This window comes from Arachis stenosperma, chromosome 1 (assembly GCF_014773155.1).
Source record: "Arachis stenosperma cultivar V10309 chromosome 1, arast.V10309.gnm1.PFL2, whole genome shotgun sequence".
NCBI lineage: Eukaryota > Viridiplantae > Streptophyta > Magnoliopsida > Fabales > Fabaceae > Arachis > Arachis stenosperma.
The window spans coordinates 6,047,503-6,074,201 of record NC_080377.1 but is presented as its reverse complement, the minus strand read 5'-3'; the positions used below and the strand labels follow the sequence as shown (position 1 = coordinate 6,074,201).

Here is a 26,699-nt window from a genome sequence, read left to right as displayed (position 1 = left end):
ATCATTTTTAGATGTAGAAAATATTAGCTTTGCTAAATATTATTTTATGTTTAAAACTAGTATATAAAATTTTTAATTAAGAAATTGAAATACTTCTTGTGATACTCTAACAAAAAGTCACTTGGCGCAGCATTTGCCAAAGTTTGAATTCGGATGCAGTGAACTAAGAGCATATGGTTTTACCAATTGAGTTAGGCCTCAACTGTCACATGATAGACTTTAAATCTTTAATGTTTTATTTATTTTTGGACAAGATGATGAATTTTAATTTTTTATTTTTGTGTGTGTTAGACAATAGTAATGGGCCACAAAGAAAACAAGAATATTATTTATTTATGTTAAAAGAGTTTAGGTCTATATTAAATTAATACAAAAAATTAGCTGTTACAGACTTTTCTCTCTATACAATTGCTGAAGAACCACCCACCCAGGCCATAGAACCATTACAAGAAGGTTGGAGACTGCTCTGGCTGACCACCATCCCACTGACCAAGAACAGGAACCTCCAAGATGCAGTACGAAGAAAGTAAAAAAGGTGAAGAAGACTTTTCTGAAACATCCTCTTTGGTGCCCAGAGTTGAAGAGTGGATGCAGGAAGAGACAAGCAACGCCACCATCTCCTATGCAAACAGGGTAGGGACAGCAGTAGAGAAGGGTCAATGGAACCTCCAGAATCGGAAGAAAAAGACTCTATGAACGAAGACGAAGAAATTTCAGAATCTAAAAATAAGGAAACAAATAGACAGCAAGAAAATACACAAAAGTCATACATGGTGGTGGAAGATCTTGAAGAAGGTCTATACAACATAATCATTAATGAAAGAGCCAAAAAAGACCTATGAAAACCATGGTGGAACTTCCTGATAGTGAAGCTAATGGGGAGAAAGATCGGTTTTGAGGTCATGAAAAGAAGACTTGAGACAATGTGGGAAAGATTTAGAGGTATTGATGTCATAGATCTTGGCAATAATTTTTTTCTCGTTAAATTTCACGCTGAAGATGATCTAGATCATACCTTCTTGGACAGTCCTTGTAAGATATATGACTACTACCTTGCTATCCGCCTATAGGAACCTAACTTTAACTCCCTTGTCACCACCATAGGCAAGATCACTGCTTGGATTAGACTGCCTGGATTACCTATTAAACTATACAACGAAAAATTTTTGAGAAAGATAGGTGATCTGGTTAGAAGGATCTACAAAATAGATTATAACAACCCAACTGTGCAGGGATAAATTCGCTAGACTATGCGTTGAGGTAGACTTGACAAAACTGCTCCTAAGAAGATATATGGTGAACAATACTCTATATAAAGTCGAATATGAGGGTATTCATTAGATCTATTTTACCTGTGACAAGGTTGATCATGAGTAGAAACACTGCGCCATTTGGAGAGAAATAATGGAGAACAACATTATGGAATAACCACAAGAACCTATTCATGGAGACAAATAAAAGGACAACCCCAAACATGAAAGAGTAGAACATTAACACAGAGACAATCACAATAAAGGATTCTAAGAAAAAAGAGAAAAGTAAGGAGACAATACATAATAATAGTGACAATCATGGGACTTGGATGGTGGTATAAAAACAATGCAGAAGCAGGAAAGAAATCAAAGAGGCAAGCAACAAAAATGAAGCAGGTACTAGCAAAGCACAGGAAAAAGAAGAAGACATGAATAAGGCAAATGAACAAGGAAAAGAAGAAGACTGAAGCAGCAATGATAAACAAACCCAACAAAAGAACAAGCAAATGAAGAAACAACAAAAGAAATTACAAATACAACATCAATATACTGAAACAAATAGGAGCAACAACAAGGACACTCAAAACAAGATCTCACAAATCACAGGAGAAAACAAAAGCAGCAGCACACAAGAAACAAGAATGATACCTACTAATAGAACAAAAATCAATAGGAAACAAAAAGAGATACAACATAAAGACAACTGGATTGAGACAGATGATGTTACATAAAGTACAAGCAACATGGAAACTAAGAATGAAGGGACCATTGCCATCAACCCAAAGGAAGGGAGGTCACTCGACCCTATGGCTAAGGTGATGGAAAGGTCTGATCAGCCGAGACAGGAAAGAATCAACAATGACCTCATGGAGACAGATCAGCAAATTAATTTTGAGAAGCTAGTTGAAGGGTTGGACTTTACCACACCTAATCCTAGCAATCTAAAGGAAGACGATGCTGCTGAAATGTAGCTCCACTAAATCTCTCCATTTAATTATTATTATTATGGCTTGGAATGTTAGGGGTGTGGCTAGCAATGCGTTTAGACGCACTCTTAAAGAAATTTTAAGGCAATATAAGTTTGATATTGTGATCCTTGTGGAAACAAGAATTAACTGAGATAATGCTAAAAACTGTATTAGAAACTTGGGATTTAACTACTACATCATAAAGGAAGCTCAGGGATATGCTGGTGGAATCTAAATCTGCTGGAACAATAGCTATCTCATGATCACAGCAGTTGAAACTCATAACCAATTCATCCATGCCAAAATTGCTACCCAGGGAAAAGAGGATTGGTACCTAACTGCCATCTATGCTATCCTTCAACCAAGAATTCGTAGTGATCTTTGGCCTCTACTTTACAACATAGCTAACAACATGAACAAAGCTTGGCTAGTAACTAGGATGATTTCAATGAAATAAAGGACCAATCAGAAAAGAAAGGGGGGAGGGCAATACAAATTTGAGGTCCTGCAGGAACTTTGCGAATTGGATAAATGATTGTGGGCTCATCGACCTTGGCTTTGTGGGAACCAGATATACCTAGAGAGATCCAGTTTGGGAGGGGCGTGATAGGGTCTTTAAGAGACTTGATAGAGTCCTTTGCAACCTGAATTGGAGATTGGATAATGAAGATGTTGTCGTCAAAGTTCTTCCTAGGGCTAACTCTGACCACCATCCCCTCCTCATCATTAATGACACAGACAACAAAAGAGGGGAAAAACCTTTCAGATATGAGTTGATGTGGGCTTACCACCCAGGTTATGAGGACATTGTGAAACAACAATGGGCCCAAAACTCAACCTTCATCAATGGTCTCAACAACATTAGACAGGAACTAAACAAATGTAATAAGGAAACCTTTGGAAACATATTCAGGGCTAAGAGAAGGATGCTCAACAAATTAGCCGGTATTCAGAGACACCTCACTTATGAAATCAATGCCTTTCTTGACCAGCTCGAAGCCACTCTCCAAAGGAGCTTAATGAGCTTCCGGATAAGGAAGAAATTTTTTGGCTCTAAAAATCTAGAGAGCAATAGATCACAGAAGGTGACAGAAATATTAAATTCTACCATACAAATACCATAATCCAAAGGAAAAAGAATAAAATTCTTAGAAATTGGATCAAAGAGGCGCAACAGCTTGAAGATCACATCACTGGCTATTTTTTCAACCTATACCAAGAGGAGGTAACCATCACTCATAACCCAGTGAATACATATTCCCAATCTAACTTGAACTCCTTATTTTGTAGGTCTTTGGATAGCATTCCTACTGATGCAGAGATAAAGAAAGCGCTTAACATCATTAGTTCTCTAAAAGCCCCCGGTGAAGATGGATTTCAAGCAGCCTTTTACAAAAACAACGGGGACATTTTAGAAAGGAAAACTTACGACTATATCATGGAGTGCTGGGACAACCAAAGCTCATTCAAGACTCGAACTCCACCCTCCTAACACTCATCCCCAAGAGCTGCAACCCAGAACTCATTACTCAGTTCAGACCCATAGCCTTTTACAATGTTAGATACAAGATTCTAACCAAAATTCCTGTGCAAAGATTGAAACCCTTACTTGATGAGAGAATATCCCCCTTCTAATCCAGTTTTATTCCTGGGAGAAACATTCAAGGCAACATCCTCAAAGCTAAGGAGCTCACGCACATTATGAAGAAATTCAGAGACAAAAGGGTTTTATGGCTATCAAGATAGATTTTGAAAAAGCATATGACAGAATCAAGTAAAACTTTATAGAACAAAGATTGTGGAATTTCAACCTGACAACTAAGTTCTCTAACATCATCATGCAAGAAATCAAAATTGTCGATTACAATGCTCTTTGGAATGGGAGCAATACTAGAGTTTTTAACCTCATGAAGGGAGTGAGACAAGGGGTCCCATCTCGCCCTACATGTTTGTGATTTATATGGAAAAGTTCTTGCAGAACATAGAGCAAGCAGTGAAAACGGGTAGTTAGAAGCCTATTAAGGTTCGGAGCAACGGACTAGAGATTTTTCACTTTATTTTTGCTGACGACCTCCTCCTCTTCTTCGTGGAAGCCTCAGTTACTCAGTTCACAAAAATATAAGAGATTCTGGATAACTTCTACAGAGAGACAGGCATTAAAGTTAATCATTCCAAGTCTTCTATAGTGTTCTCTCATAATACCCCGACACAAACACAGCAGGAGATCATTGGAATGTTAGATTTAAAAGAGAACAATGCTCTTGGGAGATATCTAGTTGCTATGATCAACAACAATAAGGAAAAAGAGAATTTCAAAACGACAATTTATAAAGTTCAAAACAAATTAAAGGAGTGAAAAAGCAAGCGCCTCTCACTAGCAGGTAGAGTCATCTTAGCGCAATCAACCATTAGTCTCATCATCAATTTTGAGATGCAACATGGCAGAGTACCTAAAGACATTTATAGCGAAATATAAAAAACTTCAAAGAAGGTTCATTTGGGGAGGCAGTGATAATCAAAGAAAAACACATGCTATGAATTGAAAAATCATATGTACCCCTAAGCAAGAAGGGGGGGGTTTGGGCATGAGAAACTTGAGCACTACTATGAACGGTATTTTTTTTCTAAAGATTATTTGGAACATCCATGAAAATTCTAACTCACTATGGACAGAAGTCATCATCAACAAATATTGCACCAATAACAGAAACTTTAACCAGTCTATAACTTGGAATACTAACTCATCTCTCTAAAAGGAGTTGGTAAAATGCTGGCCAACCTTCAAAGATTGCACTATCCATTAAATTGAAAATGGGTTGTCAACTATTTTTTGTAACTGGATAGAAGGAGAGGAGGACCTACTAAACAAGGCTATTAATAACATTATTGACACAAAGATCACACTATAAGAATGGACAGACAGTACAAAAGATTTAGATAAATATCAACTCATCAATAATTGCTTACCTGAGGTAATTGTTCGAAAGATCCTGACCCAACCAACTCCTATAAAAGACCTGAGAGAAGACAAACTAGGGTAGAAGCACACAACAGATGAAAACTTTTCAGTAGAAGCAACTTACAAGGCCTTAGCAACATAGTTAGAACCTAGGATAAATCTCTAGACATAGATTTAGAGATGGGAGGAATCGCAAAAAGCTAAATTTTTCATGTGGCAGGATCTCCATGAGAGAGTTTTCACCAACCAAAGGAAAGTTCGAATTTTTGGTAGTGAGGATACTTGCCAACTTTGCGAGCAACATGCTAAGGATATCATTCACGTCTTAAGGAATTGTCCAAAAGTCTCTTCAATTTGGACAAACTTACTGTGGCCCAATGCACCTCAAGTCGGTACCAACTTCAAACAATGGGTAGAAGATAACCTGACCCATCAATTTGGGATTAGACAGGACAGAAATTGGCAAGATGTTTTTATCATCACTTGCTGAAAATTATGAAGCTGGCGCAATAGAGAAATTCATGACAAAAATTATCAGAGACCACCCCAAGTTCACAATAAAATCTAGAAAAAAATTGATGAAGTGAAGAATGCATTCTCAAGGAAGAGAATCTTACCTTCCAACGCTAGAAGAGAAGAAGCGCACATTAAATGGAACCCACCCCTACCAAAATGGTTGAAACTGAACACTGATGGATCAAGAAATGGCGCAACTAGGATGACGGGATGCGGTGGTCTCTTAAGAAACTGCAGTGACAAGTGAATTGGAGACTTTTCTCATTCAATTGGATGTGTCTTAGTGTATAAGGCTGGACTTTGGGGCATGTTTAATGAGCTCAACTTTGTTTGGACTATGAGTTTCAAAAAGCTTGTAGTGGAATGTGACTCTAGGCCATTATTTCCTTGAACAACAAAAAAGATCTTAATAAACACCCAAAAATTTTATTTAGGAAAATTTCTTTTAGAAAAAAAAAAAGCCTAGAACATTTATTTTGTAAATTAGAAAAAATAATAAATGTGTCGATTGCTTAGTACAAAAAAGTTTAAACATTGATCCAGAATTTTATTTTTGAGATGTACCTCCTAATGAGATCATTAGGCTTTTGAAGATGAACAAGGGGTTTCTTGTCCCGTTTAGTTTGTTGTTAGGTTTTTCTCTTTTGAGCATTTTAATCCTGTTATAATACCAAAAAAAAAGTCTCGGTCTAACTAAGTTAGGTTGTTCTAGACTTCCAGTAGTTGGTTCACTAGTTCGTTTAAACAAATGTCGGAGATTCGAATCTCATCTGTTGCATGTAATAATGATTTATTGGCCAACAACAAACTTTTAAATAGAACTCTAATCTGTGACGAATTAGTTCTTAACACGTAAAAATAAAAAATACTATGAAAAACTATATAAAAAAAAAGAATCCAGGTCTAGCTGATTCTTTCAAAATTTATTCATACATGATAAAGAAGTGATTTAAATTTGTTCATCTAGTTGTTAGTTTATTAGTGCGAATTCTTAAATGGATAAAAAGTTTTTATACGTGTTTGGTTGTTGTTACGTTGTTGTTGAATAATAGTGTAAATATTCATGGATAATATTTCTAAAAATAAAAATAAATTATTTTTGGACGTAGAAAATATAACAGTTGCTAAATAAACAAAGTTGACATCAATGGCATATAATAACATGATTTTAAAATCTGTAATTTTTTTTAATATATGTATAGAATGTCCTATCAATTATATATATATATGCTTCTGTATAAAGTGACGTTATTTGGCCATGCTTCTGTATGAAGTGACATTGTTTGACCATTAAAATTGGAAAGATATAGCACATTAATATTTAATTTGTTAAAGATTGATTTTAAATGTAGTGGATTGTTATATTAAAATTTAATTAATTTGTGTTTTAAAAATATATGTTAAAATTATAAAATAAATTTTTTATTAAAAATATAAAAAAATCAAAATTTTAATATATTTATTTTTATTTATTAAATAAAATATGTAAAACCTTTTTTAATATAATCTTATCAATTGTGCAGGATGCATATTAACTAAATTTTTATAATTATATGACTATTTTATAATTGTTCTCTATATATATATATACACGTGTATACATTATTTTTCTTTTCTTGCATGAAATTTATCTTAAAATGTTTAAGATGACAAGTGCATGGAGATGTTTTAAAATGAATATTCATTTCTAATAAATTAAATAAAAATCTTAATATTATTTGGCAAAAGAAAAATAACAATAAATAATATTAATATTTTAGAAAGCTACTAGTAATATAATCTTAACTTTTTAATTTATTAAAATTAAATTATATTGTTTCTAAACGCACATCTAAGAGTGAGTTATATTATCAACAACTATTTATGCATTATTCCATATATATATGCGCTAAACAATAAGAACAGTGGCTATCTTTCATCACACCATCATGGGTTGATGTTTGGTCAAAGGAAAAGTCAACAGAAAACAAGAAATTAGATATAGGTTAAATTATATATAAACTATAATATTATATATACATAAATGAAATTAATATGGGTTTAATTACATACACCATTGATTCCTCCCCACCATTGAAGATATACATTATGTCCATAAGGGAATTGGAGGAGTTACAAAACATGGGAATTAATTTCTGACCATTTGATATAGTGCAAAATCAATGGCTCCAATTCCATTTGCTTACAATAAGATTCTTTTCCATTGGTGTTAAATATCATCTCTTCTCTCAATTATCCCTTTGTTTTTCCCACTTTGATATTCCACTCTCCTCATGAATAGTAATAGTAGTAGTAATAGTGTTCATCATGAAAATGATGTTATTCCATTTCTTCATCATGAGTATGGTGGTAACAACAAGGTTACTACTAATAATAATTCTATGTGTCGGTTAGGGCTTCCTTTAACAGCCATAGATAGGTTCTTATGTAGCCAACAACAAAGTCAAGTCCTTTACAATGATGATAGTGTTTTTGATGAAGATTTTCAAACTAGGTTTTCTAATTGTTATTATGGTGGTGGTTCAAATAACCCTTATTATAAGTTTGTGTGGCCTAATTGCACTACTCAAGAAGCAAGCATTGTTGTTCATGATAATAATAATCAACAAGAGGGTTTCAATAATTGGCTACAACAATTTCACAATCAAGAAGATGTTCATCAAGCTTTAGGGAAAACTAATGTCAAAGTTGTGGGAAGAAACCCTAAAAAAGCTTCTTCTTCTTCTCTATCCTTGATCAAAGGACAATGGACTCCTGAAGAGGACAGGTTAATTTAGTAAACAAAACATTTTTCTTTTTCTTGCTTCTTCTTTTAATTTTTCCTTTTTTTATGCTTTTTAAATCTATATATTTATGTAATTGTATTTCTTATCATGTTGAAATATACAATTTTTTTTCCATTCTTCCCTTTCTTCTATTTTGCATAGTATGTATTCAATTTTAGTTTCAATATTATAACTTTTCTTCCTTTCTATTTTCCACATTATTATTTTGATCTATAATACATGTCTTATTTTGAAATATATATAACTTTTCTTTTTTTATTTTATTTTGTATAATTTATCTAGATGTAACCAATTTTATGTTATTTTCATGATCTTATTATTTTGATTTATGAATAAATAAACAAAAGGAAATTGGAGAAGCTGGTGAAACAACATGGAACAAGGAAGTGGTCACAAATAGCTGAAAAATTGGAGGGAAGGGCTGGGAAGCAATGTAGAGAGAGGTGGCATAATCATCTCCGACCAGATATTAAGGTTAATTCCTTCCTAATTTCATTCTAATCTTTTAATTTATTTATATTATATTGTCCCATCAGATTAACAAAAATTATTATATTATATATTTTAGTATAAAATTGAATGATGATGGATTTTCATAATTTATTTTACAATGTTTACAGTAACAAAATTGATTATCACAATTTCTTTTAATAAAAAAAAAATAGAAGATTATGAGATAGCTAGATTTATATATATTTTCAATGATCTAACAATGTAATCTGTAAGTTGGAACAATTAATTTTCCCAGCTTTCCTTTCTTTGTCTCTTGTGGAATATAACTTTTTCGGATGTACAAGATTTATCATTATATTGTTAACATTTTTCATAACTTCTGATTCATTTATATCACTATATTATCCTCTTATGTTCTAAATTTCATCCTAAATTCACGTTTGTAATTGATGGTACTAATTAAAGGCATTTTTAGCTTCACTAAAAACCAATGTTTCCCTCCATTCTATTCTTTAATTTCCCTCCAAAATTCTCCTAACTATACATGATATTTATGAGTGCACAAGAATAATGCACCTTTTCTTTTAACAAATTCTTAAAACTGAATCAAGTAATAAACTTCTTTTCTATCATGACAAAATCTAATTATTATGACATGAAAAACTTAAATTACAATATTCACAAGTTACTTTTTATACATTTTGCACGGTCCTAAGTATTATACAATTTAGTATGAAATAAAAATGTATTTGATTACCATAACTTATTAAATTGAATTTTCTATATATAAAAAATTGTAAATTTTTTTTACATCCACACCAAAATTATTTTATGTTTTCAGAAAGACGGTTGGAGTGAAGAAGAAGAGAGGATATTGGTGGAAACTCATGCCAAGGTTGGAAATCGTTGGGCGGAAATCGCGAAGCATATACCAGGGCGAACTGAAAACTCGATCAAGAACCATTGGAACGCAACAAAGAGAAGGCAGAACTCAAGGAGAAAGAACAGGAAACCATCATCATCAACCAACTCAAACAATAATGGCAAACCACAATCTTCAATTCTCCAAGACTACATTAGAAGCCAAACCCTAATTGGTACCAATAATATCAATGCTCCTATTACCACTACTAATTCAACCCCAACTATTACTAGTGAATCTGAATGTGATAATAATAATCCATATTATTCATCACCAACAATCATAGCTGAATCATATGATGATGAATTACTCTTCATGCAACAACTTTTCAAAGAGAATAATCAAATTGTCAATGGAGATGGTGTTGGTAAGAACCCTAGTGATGAATGTGGTGATGGGTTTGTTCATTATTCCAATAATTATTATTATCTTTCAAATCCATGGAACATGCACAACCCTACCACCAATAATAATAATAATGGTTACCTTGATTCTGATCTCTATATCTCTCAATTGATGAACAATGGAGTTTCAACAACAAGTTCATCATCATCACTTCATGAGGCTTATGAGAAGAATCAAAACATGGATTTTCATTGTTCAGCTGTGAAGAAAAGTGAGATGGATCTGTTAGAGTTTGTTTCCACTCAATATCAATTTTAATTTTTTTCCCCATGAATATTAATTTATATATTTTATGTTATTATTATGAAATCCAAGCTTAGGATGTCTTATGGTCTATGGATTTTTTATTTTGTTGTGCTTTTGAATAATTAAATTTCATTATTGTGTTATTAGTGGTTTAAATTGCTTTACATATATGTTGCATGAATCTGTTGTTACAATGGATTTACATTTGTCTTATACCGTTATACGCCCGAGAAAGAAGAAATTATTTATATATTTAATTTGTGAATTAGTTATTGTATTGATAAATATCAAATATATATATATATATATATATATATATATATATATATATATATATATATATATATCTTTTAACAATATTATCACCTTTTATTAAAAATATATTAATTATAAATATAGATTATTAACAATATTTGTAAACATATTCTCAAAAGAATATGAATTTATACATATATATATATTTGTGAGAAATCAAAATCAATTTTGATGATTAAACAATTTGAGTTGGATTAGAAGAAATATGAGAAGTTTTAAGAAGGATTACAATTTCATTGTGAGGAATTCAAAATTAATTTAGGTTGAAAGATAAAAATTTTGAGAAATTTGTAGTATGGTCAAAAATGATAATTTATACAAGCTTACAACTAACAACACATCAAGTTGATGAACTTGACAAATTATAAAAAAAAAAAAAAAGATAATTATAGAAGGATCAAGAACCAAGAGTTGCATGACTAGTGGTGTTTTTTTGCCTCCATAAAATTAGTATAAATATAGGTAATTTGGCCTTAAGTTTATATATACTATTTTGTTAAGAGTTATGAGTTATAATTAGTGGCTTTAGAGAGAAAATTGTAAGGTTTATCTTTGAGTGTTATGTCTCCATATTTATTTTCTGTATCAAGTCATTAGTCATTTTTTTTGTTAAAAAAGATTAATTTCATTCTTTTGGTATCTTCTCTTTATATTTGGATTAAGTGCTTACACTATTTAGTTTGGTCTTTTAGATATAATTGAGACTTGGTTTTGAGGTGGAGTATCGTAAATTACTATTTTATATCTCGTTCGAAATCGATTTAGTTAGGATAGAGTGATTATCCGATTTTGTAACTTTGTTATATCATATTTCTCTAGTAAAATATTTGGTATTCTTTTATATCAAATGTGTAAATTTTGCACTTCTGTTCGCACGCTTTGTTTTCTAATATTTTTATCCGTAATATCTATATTTGATGATGAATTATGCTGTTTTTGGGTGAAGTAAAACTTAAAATATAATTGAGGAATAAATATAATATAATTTTTTATTTATATACCATTTTAATTAGAAGTTAAATATACAACTATTAAGAAGTTTAAAAATAATATTATTGAACAATAATTGATTAATAATAAGAAAATAACAATTTTAAATACTTTTATAAGATGCAATATCATTTGCAAGGTTGCATTATTGATAAAAAAAATATATTTACATTATTTTGTTCCTTCTTCACATAATGTCTTTTTAATCAAACTATGCATACATAAAAGAATTAATAGTAATTAATTATATATAAAATATATATTTTAATAATATATATAAATATTATCATTCCTATTTTAATAATTAATGTCACCTTTTTTACAAAAATATATAATATAAGAAAAAATTATGTGTAAAATACTAAAATGACATTATAAAAATAAGAAAAAAATTTCATTATGACATTTAGTTTTTGTGAACTTTTCTGGGGGTATTTTGTCCGGGCGTTCTATGAAATACTTGAATATTGAAGATGATAAGAATGAACTTTGTGCAGATAAAAATGAAATAAAAGAAATTATATTGACGGTGTTAATTTTAGAGGTCAAAGTTATTAAACACATGGGCATAATCATTGAAACGACTAATCAATGCATTCGTTATGGATTTCGAATTATTAGAGCCACGTTGTCATAACTCATAAAGGGAATTGATTCCTTTTCTCGCTATATTAAATTTCAATAAATTAAAATAATGATGATCACATTCACATATATGATATATGTGTGACCCAAAACCAACGAACTTCACATATAATGAAAAAGAATAAATAAATTAGTTGATTTAATTCATTGTGAATTGTGTTACAGAGCATCAAGCTGCGGGAAATATAATGTATAGGATGTAACATTTTTTGAACTTGTTTTTTGAATCTTTTGAAGCTCAACATTTTCTTTCTACTTATTACCCTATCTAAATTTAAATCTAAATGATATCATTACGATGAAAATATTTATTAGCAACAATTTTTTAGCTAAAATATTTACCAAAAAAGATTGCTCATTATTTTATGAATTTTTTCTATAAATTTCAACGCCACTCATGTTATTTAAAACGTGGAAAAAAGAAATAAAATAAACATTTTATTAGTCCCTTAGTTTTACATTTTTTATTCTTTAAAATAAATAAATAAATAACAAAAATCGATCACTAATATTGCAATTTTTGTTTTTATTATTTTTTATAATTTGCTCTTTCTTTGAAAAAAAATAATTGACAAAAAAATATTAAAATAGGATTGGTGATAGGATAGGATAAGGTTTAAACTTTATCCTAATCTTATTCCATAGATTTAAATTTTTTCTAAAATTCAATCTTATTCTACAGTTCTACTTATTAGGAGAATTTTTTAACTCTAACTCTAACAGCACTCTAAAATTCTACACTTGACCCTACTGCTCTAACCGATCTACAATTAATCAATTTTTTCAATTAAACATAATATTTAATTATTCCATAATTTATAAACATACTAATAAAATAAAAAATACAAAACTATTTTCATATTAAAATTAAAAGCAACAAATCATATTAAAATCTATTTTTATATTAAAAAATGTGAGTTCGATTTCCATCAACTTCATTAAATATGTATAATAATAATCTTTAGTTACATATTATACATGTGCGGATTGGTCGGATTGGGTTAGACCTAAACCCGCACTCGATCCTTTTCGTTCTGCTCTTAATCCAACCCATTGTGAATTGGGATGTTATTAGTCCTATTCAAACGTACATATTTGATCGAATTAGATACCTGCAAATAGGGCCGTCAAATGAGTCAAATCCATCGGGTCAACTCGTTTACCCATTTAAATGGGCGAGCTTTACTTTTAAAATTAAACCCGTTTAAATTTCGGGCTAAATGGGTTGAGCCCGATTAACCCGTAAAAAATGATGGGTTAAATGGATGGCCCGTTAAAATTTTGTTTTTACATTTTTTTCAAAAAAAGTAACACTTTTAGTCGGCATTGCCCCCGATCCGACCCAAAAATCTAACTCATTAACTAAAAAATATTGTTTGTTTAAAGTTTTTGACTTAAAAATAATATTTGTTGTCAAAATATTTTTCAAAAAATAAAATAAAAAAATAAACGAACTAACCCGTTTAACCTATCGAGTTGACTATAAACAGTCCGAACTGAAAAATTATGGCCCACGAATAAAGCGGATTTAAACGGGCCAACCCATTTAATCTACGGATTTAATGGGCCAACTCATTTAACCCACGCGAACCTAAATAAGCTGTACTAACCCGTTTGACAGCTCTACCCGCAAATATGATTAGTATTGTGAGCCCTATGTTAAAGTAGTGTAACACACAAGAGGCTTTGATGAGATTTAAAACGACTTCAATAAAAACTAGCACACAAGAGTTACAAAATTCAAATATTGTATCGATGTGCTTTGATGAACAGAAAATGAATTGCTGAACAATACAATTTTAATCGTCCTTGATGCTTTCTCAAAAGAACATTACTAATTACTTCAAGGACAATGCCACTTATTGAAATTAGTAATACGTGCCAAAAATAAAAATCAAGGTTTAAATCATTCAATATATATAATTCCTGTGTCTACGTATAATAATAATAATAATAATAATAATAATAATAATAATAATAATAATAATAATAATAATAATAATAAAACTCGCTGATATTATTCTTTATGAGTATAAATCTTGCGTGCTTCTTTCAACTATTCACCTTGACCTTGCGGTGTATGATAAATAATGAACTATTTTCATATATGTGACTCTATATATCACAATTAATTGGTACATATTATTTTCATTATAACTTATAATAATGATAGCTTCTGGGATCATGACATCTTAGCTTTTGCAAAGAATACACCAGCAAAGAGGCCTGAAAATATTATAATAATGTGCATTATCAATATAAGATAAAAGAAATTAAAAGAGAAACTAGACAATAATAATAATAACAAGGAGGTGTTGTGATAAATTACCAAATAAGATGCTGAACAAATTTGATATACTTAGTGGAACCTTGAACACTAAAATGCCAGCAATGGAGATTGGAATCTTGTTTAAGGAACCTACAAGACTATATGTTTTGAACATACACAATTATAACAGAGACATTAGAAATTTAGAGAAAAAAAATTGGATTTTTTTTTTGGCTTGACATCTTGTAAAGTTTTTCATAGATTAAGAAGTAACATTTAAAATTTTACTTTGATTAACAAATCTCTAAGTTCTTTAGTTATGGTAAATTGACAATATAGTCTTTTTTTTTCTAAAAAATAAAAAATACAAAAATTACAAAAGATATCCAATCTTATTTGGATAGATGTTGTGTGGAATCAACTAATTCTTTTGACTCCTTTAGCTAAGTATGAAAATACCCAAAACTATTAGTAAAATTTTTAGTATTTTCTAGAGCTGGCAAATTAGCTAGATCACTAAAAAACCAATTTTTGAACAAAAAGAATTTAAATAAATAAAGATTTTTAAGTTGATAAGTCGGATCTTTAAGTCGAATCAATAAAAAATTAAAAAAAAATGTTGATTTTTTTAAAAAAATGCAAACTCTTTAGTTTGTAGAATGATCCGTTTGACCATTTTTATTTTGGTTAATCGAATCAAATTTTTTTTATTGCCTTATTTTTATAGCCTTAATTTTAAAGACAAAAGTTTATTCGTTTAAGTCGAATTAACGAACTAGTACCATAAATTTGACCCATTTTAACCGACTCAGTGTTTTTTCCTTAACTCGGAATACTGATATACACTCTGCCACTAAGAAATTCTGAAGCTCCCTTATGCAATCCATGTATTAAATTATTTGAAGTAGATGAAATTAATTACCTATATGTGGTAGGTCCAGTTTGATGCAAGAACCACATTGATGTGAAGCTGATAGAAAGTCCAATGAATCCACTTGCAGTTGCAACTCCCCAAAACATTGGCAACTTCACCACATTGCTACAACATAATACCAACCATAATCATAATCAAGACACCATAAACAACTAGTTAGGATTCTGATTGAGTTTCTGAGACTAAGAAACGTATCACTCACGCATGTATTACATAATCCAACTCGCCAAAAACAAAGATCAGAACTATGGCCAGAGGTAGAGACAACAAATTATTCAGCAACACCATTGAAACTTCATTTAGAGATCCTGATTTTGTTGCTTTCTTTGCTTCATCCATCACCCATCTAAGGGTAAGCTGTCACAAAGCATTTCATTCCATTATAGTATGTTTCTGTCATGAAATTATTCATTACAAAAGTTTAAATTGATCGAAAAAAAATACATAGATTTGCATGAATCTTGCATAGGCCTTATTACTCGTGGATCGAACTTGTTAGAATCTTATTGAGTGTATTCAAGTTATCTATTCAAATTGTCTAGAATAATACAATATAAGAGGATATTTATAGGTACTAAGAGAATCGTAATAATAAAGACATAATCTCCTATAATAAATATTCAGATATACTAAATAATACTAATTGATCCTAATTGATCCTAATTATATTTTAACAAAACTTTATTCTAAAAGTTTAACCCGATAAGAATATGAAATTAAAGCAAAGGACTAAAATCTACATACAGAATAACTTGCAGTAAGAACACAGTTGATAATCTGCCAAGCATAGCCAACACCGTCGAATGAAAGATCCGTAATGCCGCCACTCACGGCGGAGATAATCTGTATCAAGAATGTTAATGTTGTATCTTAACTAAATTTAAATAAGTGAGTATATATAATTATGATGTAAGAAGAATGAAAATTCTATTTACCATGAGAAACATGGCAGCCCAGACTTTTGAATTTTGATGTTTCCTAAACAAATATAATTCTCCAATTGCTGTCAAGATATTTGTCACATTCTTGAGAATTGTCACCATTGCAATATTTATGAACTTCAAACTGCAAATTGAAAATAGTTCACCATATAAAAAAATGGTTTCTCTAATGATCATCATATCCAAATCTTCTTAGATCTTAAAAGAAAAAAGAGAGAGTTGATTATTCTTGCATACCTATACATGCCTGATACAAGCATGCTAATAAATATGACATTGACAGGGATCCAGACTCTAACCAGCCTCCAATTTATCCTTTCAACCGAAATTCGGCCGAAAAGCGACAACAGAACCACAACCAGAGTGCTAATAAGGTTCTACAAAGCACAAAAGAAGTTATATCGACGAAGAACCTTTCATATACTATCTCTCTGTCTATTTTTTTAAGTGTTATTTTTGGAATAACCACGTATTCCAAGAATGACACTTAAAAGTAGTAAACGAACAAAAAAAAGGTTAGAAAACTAACTAACTTGATAAAACATAAGTGATATTCCTGCATTGAAATTATAACTTGATAGAACAATTTTGTTTAGCATTATCATGCTGCAGGAAGAAATACAGTATGCCGTGCCGGAGATAAGCGGCCCGGACTTCTTAGCCGATCTATGCAAGCGACGTCCTTCGTCCTCGTCGTCTTCTGTAACTTTACTAGTTTTCAGAAATCTGCTTTAGAAATGAATCATGAATGTGTTTAACACATCACTTGCATTATATTGTCCTTAAAAGAATCATTATCAATTTATAGTACTATGAGATTAAAAACATGCTACCATGGTTGAATAAGTACTTGCAATCACTCCTAACCAAAACAGAACATCAAAGCAAGAATTAAGTGAAAATGATCTTAGAAGATTGGGTTGGCACCTATCATTCAAAGCTCTACGCTCTAGGTTGGTTGCAAAATTGTTGAGCATCTTGGCTTGCTCATGAATTCCATTGAAAATTGTGTGCACTGCATTAGGGTTTTCATCATCTAGTGCTAGTTCTTCAGGGTCATGATGATGATCAACAATGTCTAACTTATAATCAGACGACATATTAATCATCAACCTGCAATATAAGAGTAGAATCAAAAGACAATCAAGTTTATTGACTAAGATCTTGTTTTTACAATATTCTAAGATTCTGTTATGAAAATAATATGTCATTTGTGTAACTAAGGTAAAAAACTAAAAATATAGTAATAAGCAAAAACAGAACATTTCATTAAAGCAGGTCCAATTTTCCAAATTCCAACAAAGTTTCTTAGGAGCATAACAAATTCCAGCATTGTGAAGAAACCATGTGAAGGGTCATGCAATTCACACACAGCACAGTTGGAAGAACAAGATTCAAGATGCAAGAATTCAGCATAAAAGCTAAAGAACAAACAAATCTGAAAAGCATGATACTACTCATTACTCAATTTCCAAACATATCATAGAGTTCAAAACATCAAGAGATTATAAAAACCTGAAGAAGAGTAGATTCTTACTGTTTATGCAGCAGCAGCAGCAGCTAATTAGATTTCTAAAACAGTGATCATTCACAAAAGGTAGAAACTTTGAACTAAATGGAGCATACCCAGATGAAGAGAAGTGAATAAAGAGTGGAAAGAACACGTATGCATTCAAGCCTTTTTGAAGAACACGCAAAGGGGAATGATGAAGAAGATGAATTGAGCAATAATGAAGGTATGTAGTTGAGAATTGAATAATTGATGAAGATAAACATGAATATGAACATGACATTGATGAATAGAATGCGGGATTCAAGGACCGCCAAGGAAGTAGAGTTATGGAACACATTCCGAGGACTCCAAAGTCAAACAGGTTCATGCAGCCATGGCCTTTAGCTTCAAGAACAAGTAAACACTAATAACAATAACAAAAAGTATATAAAGGTGATGGATTTTGCGTATGAATCAATTCCAAAGTTTTTATTTTCTGTTTTTGTTTAAATCAAACAAATTCGTGGCAATCACATATTAATTCACGCCATGTTATGTTGAGAATATTGCATTCACATATCACAAGCTACTCTAACTTCTAACTCAAGTTCAATTAGAGTAAATTAAATAAAAGATTATTTTATTACAAGGTATGAATTTTGTTTTATTTTTAAGTTGTTATTCAAGGTATTCTTCACATTTGGTAAAATTTAATATATATATATATATATACACACAAAAATACTATAAGTATCAGTTATCATATATTTATATATAAATATATGTATAATTTAATTTATTTTTAATATGTATTTTATATTTTAATATTTATTCTATACTAATAGTGAATATATATTTTTTAAATTTAATTTGTACTTACACAATTAAAAAATTTAATATATTTTTATATAATACTTTTATTTTTTATTACATATATGACTATTATTATTTTAAATTTTGAAAATAATATAACCAAATATTATTGTAATTTATGTTTATTAAAATCCTTTTATTAATTTTATTAAATATAATTATTACAACTTTTGGCAGACTATTTTTAAAAAGTCAAACAAGATAGACAACTTTTTAATAAAATACAAAATTCACCAAATCAACCTTAAATTTTTCTATATTAATGACTTTTTGAAGGAAAAGAAAGTAAATAAGCTCTTCATACTATGAGGAGATATGAATATGATTGGATGATATATGATAATTTATACCAGTATTCAATTCTGTTAGCAAAGATTATACTGCCTAAACCAGTACTTAAGACTAGAAATATTCTTACTTAAACTTTACTCTAACCTTTGTCAAAATTCAACTCTCAAAACCACTACCTGATCCAATCTTATACAAAGACTTATACTTCCTAAAATTATAATTTGGTTTAATTATTTTGTTAATTCCTATAATTTTATCAAATTTTTAATTAGGTTTTTATATATTTTTTCTTTTTAATTGAATCTTTATACTTTTTCAATTTTATAATTAGATTATTTTCATGTCAAAAATGTTAAAATAAATAGAATATTTTTCACAAAATATATGCGGTCAAAAATTTAATTAAATTTTTAATTATGGATATTTTTAATTTACAAAAAAATATTCAGTTAACTCTAATACTTTTTACACTAGAAAAGACTTAATTATAAAATTAATAACAGTATAAAAACCCAACTAAAAAAAAATATAAAAACTTAATTGTAAATTTAATAAAATTACAAACACCAACAAAAATAATTAAACCTTATAATTTATACCATAACACCTAGGAAACAAAACTCTCATAAAAGAAAACTATTGATTCTTTTGGGCAAGTTTGTCATAATTTCTGCCTTCTTGCACTTAGCCCATATCTCAATTAGTTACAGCAAGTGGTGAGTCATAACTACCTTAACTGATCTTATCCTAAAGTAACTAACTTTCCGTTTAGAGAATTTTACAGCTCTTACCCTTCCTCTTCTTGTTCTGTTTCTTCAGATATAGTTGCTGCCTTTATAAGCTCAAATCACCCAACTCCACCATCATACCACTACAATTTTTTTAAATTACTACAAGCATGAGTTTTATTATTAATAATTTGATTATCCTGACCTGATTATATTAAATTTTATGAAAGAAACAGAGATATCTTGCTTTAATATATGGCCAATTGAGTTACCAAGATATCATAGTTAATTGAGATAATTAACATTAATCATATTCCATTTCTATAAAATGGAGTTTACAAATTGGCTTAACAAAAATATCCAACTAGAAAAGTAATTATTTATTGATCAATATCAGTTAATTTTTTTAAAATTTTATTTTTAACTCACATTAACATTTAAATGAACATCAAAAATCACTTGTCATAAAAATATCTAAAACTCCACTAATAAAACATTTAAAAGTGAAATAAAATATTTAAAGTCAGTGATAGTTTTGTTAAAAATTACGAGAAAGACAAATAATATAATTTTTGAATTGAATTAAGATCTTAATATAAGTGAATGCAAAGAAAAAAGTAAATTAAAAAAAGTCTTAAGAAAAAATTAGTTAAAATTAACTATATAAAAAAATTAATTCTCTATATTTTCTCTATGAAAATATTTATTTGATTACCTTAATTGACTTGTTGATATTCATCAATCTCTACGGAGAAAAAAAATTACTCACAAATCACAAATCATTCAAGATTTACAGATTCAGATAAAGATGCTTAAAATATTTTTTTTAAATATTTTTTATTAATTAAAGTTTAATACATATAATCGATTAAACTGTGTTATTTTTGTCAAATTAATTTGACCAAAAAATCAATAAACCAAACCTTTAACCAATCTAAATTAATATTCTTTTTTATAGAAAATGACTATAATAATCCTATTATAGAAAATGACTAAAATATTTCTATTATATGTATATATTTTAATTTTAAAAATTCTAAATCCTAACCTTATAACGATACAAGAAAAAAATTAGAATTTAGAATTTAGAATTTTTAAAATTTATATATATATAATAAAAATATTTTAATCATTTTTATAATAAAAATATTAATTTACTAATTTTTTAGTCAACTAATCTAATTTTGATAAAAATAATATAATTTAATTAATTATATATATTAAATTTTAATTACTTAAAAATATTTTTTTAAAAATACGTTTTAAACATTTTTATGGTAGTGTTCTCTACATTCAAATCTGGCAAACTATTGTCATCAAGGTTGAAAGGAACTTCAAATTAGGTTTGACTGCATGCAAAGTTTGACCACATTTTTAAATAGAACAACAATTAACTAAGCCTAGCACACACACTACTTGCTTTAATTTCAATATATATTATTATATATTCGGACCAAATTAAAACATCATTTTTCTGTGTGATTTTTTATAAAAACAACTTGAAAGTGGAAATAATATAAGGGTGTAGGTCCACCATTTAACTACCAACTCTTCCAAACTACAACATATAAATGTGGGTTTCATTCAACAAATAAAATTGTTAAAGCTTCAATTAGCATTGCATATTGTGTAGCCTCCTAATTGGTCTTGTAGATGAAAATGGGTGCATATAGGGGTAGAAGGGTAAATGGGTATTCAAAGTTGGATAAGGAAGATCCTCAAGAGAAAATGCATAGAAGGGCACAGTTCTTAATCTACAAAGAGTTGAACAAAGCAGATTCTATTAGTAAGAAACCATCATCATCATCATTTGTTATGAGGATTAGAATGTTCAAGTTGAAGACTAAGATTGGGAACACGTTGAGGAGGATCAACAAGAGAATCTCCCGTCATCATCATGTGGGGTAATTAAATCACAAGTTATGGATCAAGTGAAATCATTCAAGAAGCAACTCATCATTGGTAGAGGACAATGCTTCAAAGTCTAAACACTTTCTTCTCCTTTCTTCTAATATTACTGATTAGCAAGATGCACTAAATTTGTTAATTGTATTCATTTTTATCTTGTACACTAAATGAAAAAAAAAAACACACTTAGTTTCTTAATCTATTAATAAATATAGTACTTAAAATAAAATAGATCTAGAAAACTAATTAGGAGTGTAGCCAACTTAGAGCCAATTAATTAAAAGACAGGTCTATTACAAAAAAAAAAAATTCACTACCTTAATTTTTTGAATTTTAAAATTAAAAATAAAAGAGGATGAATTGAGTTGGCTTATATTGTAGTTGGCTCCTTAAACTTTTTTTAATAAAATAAAATAAGAGACAATATTTTTATTAGAAAGTTTGTGGGACCAACAGTTTTATTAAAATTTGGTCAATACTTAGCAAACAAAAGGAAAGTAAGCAATCTTATACTATTAGATATAATTCTACACTATTAGATGTAATCTCATACTATTAAAAATACTAATGATGACTAATTAGCCCTAGCATTCCTCTATTTTTATTGTTTGAGAGCAGTGAAATGTGATCCCTTTTATATTTCTTAGGTTCATTGTTATGCTATCAATTTTGGAATGGATCATGCTATTTTATTTCTTCTCATGTATGTACATTTTCTTTGGAATTTTGTATTGAAGTAAGAGAGTATGTAAGAATGACAACCAAATTGCTGGAATCAGAGTTCATCATTTGGAATCACAAAGCACCTTTAATTTGTTTTAATAAGTCCACAAATTTTGTTGTATGTATAAAGAAAAATTCGATTTTTTGATATTTACTTAAACAAACTAATGAGTTAACTACTGTACCAACTCAACTTAGTTTTAACTTTTAACCCTTGTTTTTTTTTTTTTTTAAGTAAAACCCTTGTTATTATTAAGGAAGAGGGTTAGAGGAATGGTTTTGGAAAGGGGGATGAGAGAAGGGTAATAATTTTGTAAGAACCTATTTAGGCTTTAGTTTTTTTGGACTGAAACTCTTTCTCTTTCATGAAAGTGAAACTGCATTGTTTTTGGTACAAAGAAAGTGAAACCTTTAATATTGTTTCGGTTATAATACAGGAGTAAAGAGCCCAAGCTTGTAAAGCTATATTTTTAATATCTAGCCCAATATTCTCAGTAACATAATAGAAAAATCTACTACATATTTTTGGCATTTAAAATGATACTTTGAACCAAATAATGGAAAGCCCAATACCTCAAAAAATGATCATCTTTCATTGGAATAAAGTATATTTTTTGTTTTTAAAGTTTGGTAAAAATTTAAAAAATACCCCTAAATTTTATTGTGTTTCAATTTTATCCGAAAAGTTTTCGATTTGCATCAAATATACCCTCAACGGCTAAATTTTTAAAAAAATTTAAGACCAATCTAATAATATGAAAATTATGTTTGATTTACTTATATTTAGGAGTTGTTATTATGAAATTGTTGTTAAATCGGTCTTAAATTTTTTGAAAAATTAGCCGTTAGGAGTATATGATGCAAATAAAAAATTTTTGGGACAAAATTGAAAGAAAATAAAATTTAGGAATATTTTAAAAACTTTTATCAAACTTCAAAGACAAAAAATATACTTCACTCTTTATTATCAGTTATTTTTAATATAAAAAATGAAACTTGTACAAAAATAATATAACAAGTATGTATAACATTCTCCCTCCTTTTTAAAGTAAAACTTACACTTTAAGTATGTTTTTTAGTGCATTTTTTCATCATAAATAGGTAAATTATACGGTAAAAATGTAAGTTTATAGATCTTTCTTTTTATAGAATAAAAGAGAAATTAAAAAAGGTAGGACCTATACTTTGAATAGTAATAAAATAATAAAAAATAATTATCAAAAGAATTTATTTTCTCTCTATATCACTTCAATCTGTATAGTAAAATGTCCCAAATAAACAAAAAAAAGGGGAAATTAAGGCATCTTAATTGTTATGCTACATGAAATTAAAGTCCCTTTTTCCTTTTCAGAAGTTAGGAATCAAGAAAAAAAAAACTACGAAATTTTAAATTAAAATGAGGACAATAACTTATATCATACGTATTCTTAAAAAGATGCTCCTATGTATAGAGTTGTGACATAATGCTCTTCCATAGGAACTGTTCAAGACTTCAAATGATTAAGTGAAAGATGATATTTTCACAAGCTTCACATTCAAGAATCAACCATATTTTACCAAATAATAAATACCTACACAAGTAGTACAAGTACTGTGCCTCCTACCATTCCACAATTTCAATGGAACCCGACAAACAGCTTCTCATAGATGCAAAAAAAGCAGAATCACATGGTTGCTACTGCCAAAGTATCAAACTATATAATTGAAAAATATATAAAAGGAAATAAAGAAAGAAAAATGAAGGGTAGCATTAATCACACAATCAAGGAAATATCATACAACAGCAAAGACAATAACATTTACATATAAACTCTATTTGATTTCTATACTAAGTGTCAGTTTAATGCACAAATTTTGTGCCAAATGATCCAATAACATGGATTATGTCAAAAATCATCACTTAAACTACAAAATACATATACCAAAATTAACATTACATCTCTTCACCATCATAACCTTTTGATCAAATTCCACATACTACTTTGTGAACTCTCTCTAATGTAAAACTTTTCCACTATTTATTTATGTGTAAATTTTTATAATTGACTAGAACAAAAATGGGCTCAATTTTATTCCAACCAATCACAAAATTTGCACATATCTAAATTATGCAAAGTTTTCACACAAAATTTAATCACACACTATACACAATCACAAAGCAAGGAAGCACAGCCCTAGGATTAAACACCAAAAGCTCCTCCTCGTCTAGCCGAGTGTACACTCCGCTGTCACCGCCACGTGCCATCACGGAGTCGAAACTCCCACCATCCTCCTTTTCTGCTTCGTCTGAATCCGATCCGACCCGACCCGCAATAACTCTACAAACCAGCATGGCTCGCTTCACGTTCATGAAGCGAAACTCACTTTCAATATCTTCTGGGATTGACACGTGTGCCCTCCAGCTGGATGCCAACGTGGAAATTCCATCTAATTTGGGCGAAAACCCTGATTTAATTATCCCACAAATATTACAAAATTGTTGCGAACAAATTGAAGAATTCCCATTAAGTCCCAAATCACATAAAAAAGTTGAACAGTGAAACCTCATAAGCTCATTGCCATCGGCGAGGCACCGCTCGTCACGGCGGCGCGTGGACATTATGCCGCCGTGAAGTGCGGCCCTCTCCTTGACAGCCTCGCGATACTCCTCGAACCGCGAGAGAATCTTTTGGCTGTTATGGATCTTAAGTATCCGGGTTATGGTCGGGAACTTTCGGATCTCGGGCCAACCCGACTTGAATATGATCTGGACTATGTTATGACCGGGGTCGGATCCGGGTAGCTCCGACACCGCGTGCTTCGTAGATTGATGCTGCTCCAGTAGGAGCGGCTTCTGGAAGATCTCGCCGCACGCGGTGCAGGGGAATATATCATTCCGGAGAGGGAAGAAGAGGCCGCTGTCCAACTCGCCGGAGATTTCAGATTCGGGTCGGACCAATGATCCGGGCAAGTTCCGACGAGGAATGTTCATGGAACTCGGGTCGGGTTGCAATGAGGAAATAAGAGAATTCTGAGAGGACCTGGCGGCGGTAACGGTGGCGGAGGCGGAGTTGCTGGTTGTGGTGGCAGTGGTGGCGGTGGAGGATTGTGGGGAGGGATGGGTGGTCGTTGTTGTGGCGGTTTTGGTTTTGGTGGAGAAAAGGTGTTTGATGAAATGCCAAGAAGAAGAGAGTGCTTTGTGGGTTTTGAATTTTGGGTGGGAAGGTGAAGAGGGTTGTGAGTGCGATGAAGGTGAGATTTTGCGTTTCTTTGAAGATGGTTGCAAGAAATTATTATTTTTGTTGTTGTTGTTTTCTTGCTTTGTTGTTGTTGATGTGTAGCTGGTGGTGAAGATGAAGCAACCAAGGTGAACAATGAGGATGATGAACATAGACAGGAACTTGTTGAAGAAACTTGCTATGCCTGCCATGTGTTTGTGTTTTTGTCTCTGTTTTTTTGAGGTTGTTATTGTTTTCTTTTTATCTGTCTCTCTTTGGGTTTTTGAGTTTGAAGGTAGCTAAGAAGAAGAGACCATGATGATGAATGATGATGGGGTTGGATTGGTGGTGGTTCATTTCATTGAGAAGAAGAAGAAGAAGAAAAAGGGTTTTTGTGAGATGAGAATAATGGGAAGAAAGTAAACAGAGAAAGGGAAGAGAAAAAGAAAGGAAGGAAGGAAGAAAAGAATGGAAAAGGGAAAGAGCTAGATTGATGGGTTAGAAGGGTAGGGGCATTGGAATAAGAATAAAAGCTAAACAAGACTATAAAAGAAAAGAGCATTAGGTGTAACGCTACTTCATATACTTCATTAATGTTTTTTTACTCATATTTCTATATAGTTTCATTTTTAAGAATATCTCGTTATTAAATGAATGATATGTGAATTGTGATTGTGGTGTGGTGCATGCATGTCCTATAAGGAGAGATTATTATTATAATAATATAAGGGTAAGTTCTTAGGGAGAGAAGGGTAAGTTCCATGGTTGTACTAGGGTAAGCTTTAACCAAAAGTAACGGTATGTCACTTCTTGCTAGGACCCTTGGCTAATTTCCCCCTTCAATTCAGGATTATTGAAAAATGATTCTCTCTTTATTAGTTATCT

General features: G+C 30.3%; 4 protein-coding genes across 11 annotated transcripts; 1 reads left to right on the top strand and 3 right to left on the bottom strand.

Annotated features, from left to right (window-relative positions):
• Positions 1-311: 311 nt before the first annotated feature.
• LOC130947365 (uncharacterized) lies at positions 312-6,042 on the bottom strand. 8 transcript variants are annotated; one of them, XR_009072630.1, is made up of 5 exons: positions 5,798-6,042; positions 5,189-5,681; positions 1,353-1,438; positions 1,016-1,148; positions 312-690 (listed from the first exon to the last, which is right to left on the bottom strand). XR_009072630.1 is itself a non-coding variant. In XM_057876061.1 (5 exons), the coding sequence occupies exons 2-5, from the start codon at positions 5,482-5,484 to the stop codon at positions 401-403; spliced, it is 459 nt and encodes a 152-aa protein (XP_057732044.1). In that variant the 5' UTR covers positions 5,485-5,604; positions 5,798-6,038; the 3' UTR covers positions 312-400. The 8 variants fall into 8 exon arrangements, 2 of the variants coding, with proteins under 2 accessions (XP_057732044.1, XP_057732036.1); XR_009072635.1 differs by having other exon boundaries at positions 312-620; XR_009072638.1 differs by having other exon boundaries at positions 5,189-5,604.
• Positions 6,043-7,969: 1,927 nt separating this feature from the next.
• On the top strand, positions 7,970-10,520 carry LOC130974220 (transcription factor MYB119-like). Its single transcript, XM_057899007.1, has 3 exons — positions 7,970-8,463; positions 8,830-8,956; positions 9,777-10,520. Exons 1-3 carry the CDS (start codon positions 7,970-7,972, stop codon positions 10,518-10,520), a joined length of 1,365 nt encoding a protein of 454 aa, XP_057754990.1.
• Positions 10,521-14,530: 4,010 nt separating this feature from the next.
• Positions 14,531-18,287, bottom strand: LOC130945999 (GDP-mannose transporter GONST2-like). Its single transcript, XM_057874685.1, has 10 exons — positions 18,229-18,287; positions 17,530-17,715; positions 17,136-17,328; positions 16,840-16,979; positions 16,597-16,726; positions 16,406-16,504; positions 15,864-16,018; positions 15,650-15,766; positions 14,788-14,885; positions 14,531-14,684 (listed from the first exon to the last, which is right to left on the bottom strand). The coding sequence occupies exons 2-10, from the start codon at positions 17,709-17,711 to the stop codon at positions 14,641-14,643; spliced, it is 1,158 nt and encodes a 385-aa protein (XP_057730668.1). The 5' UTR covers positions 17,712-17,715; positions 18,229-18,287; the 3' UTR covers positions 14,531-14,640.
• Positions 18,288-24,375: 6,088 nt separating this feature from the next.
• On the bottom strand, positions 24,376-26,333 carry LOC130960752 (uncharacterized). The gene has a single exon (XM_057886215.1). The coding sequence runs from the start codon at positions 26,024-26,026 to the stop codon at positions 24,752-24,754; it is 1,275 nt and encodes a 424-aa protein (XP_057742198.1). The 5' UTR covers positions 26,027-26,333; the 3' UTR covers positions 24,376-24,751.
• Positions 26,334-26,699: the final 366 nt, after the last annotated feature.

Coding starts and splice junctions, on each gene's coding strand:
- LOC130947365 (XM_057876061.1), bottom strand. Junction 1,439..5,188: donor CTTTCGAACAATTACCTCAG/GTAAGCAATTAT, acceptor CTCCATGAATAG/GTTCTTGTGGTTATTCCATA. Junction 691..1,352: donor CATGATCAACCTTGTCACAG/GTAAAATAGATC, acceptor CTTCGTTCATAG/AGTCTTTTTCTTCCGATTCT.
- LOC130974220 (XM_057899007.1), top strand. CDS start 7,970: ATGAATAGTAATAGTAGTAGTAATAGTGTTCATCATGAAAATGATGTT. Junction 8,464..8,829: donor TGGACTCCTGAAGAGGACAG/GTTAATTTAGTA, acceptor AATAAACAAAAG/GAAATTGGAGAAGCTGGTGA. Junction 8,957..9,776: donor ATCTCCGACCAGATATTAAG/GTTAATTCCTTC, acceptor TTATGTTTTCAG/AAAGACGGTTGGAGTGAAGA.
- LOC130945999 (XM_057874685.1), bottom strand. CDS start 17,711: ATGATTAATATGTCGTCTGATTATAAGTTAGACATTGTTGATCATCAT. Junction 16,980..17,135: donor TATCACTTATGTTTTATCAA/GTTAGTTAGTTT, acceptor TGTGCTTTGTAG/AACCTTATTAGCACTCTGGT. Junction 15,767..15,863: donor TTGGATTATGTAATACATGC/GTGAGTGATACG, acceptor ATTATGTTGTAG/CAATGTGGTGAAGTTGCCAA.
- LOC130960752 (XM_057886215.1), bottom strand. CDS start 26,026: ATGGCAGGCATAGCAAGTTTCTTCAACAAGTTCCTGTCTATGTTCATC.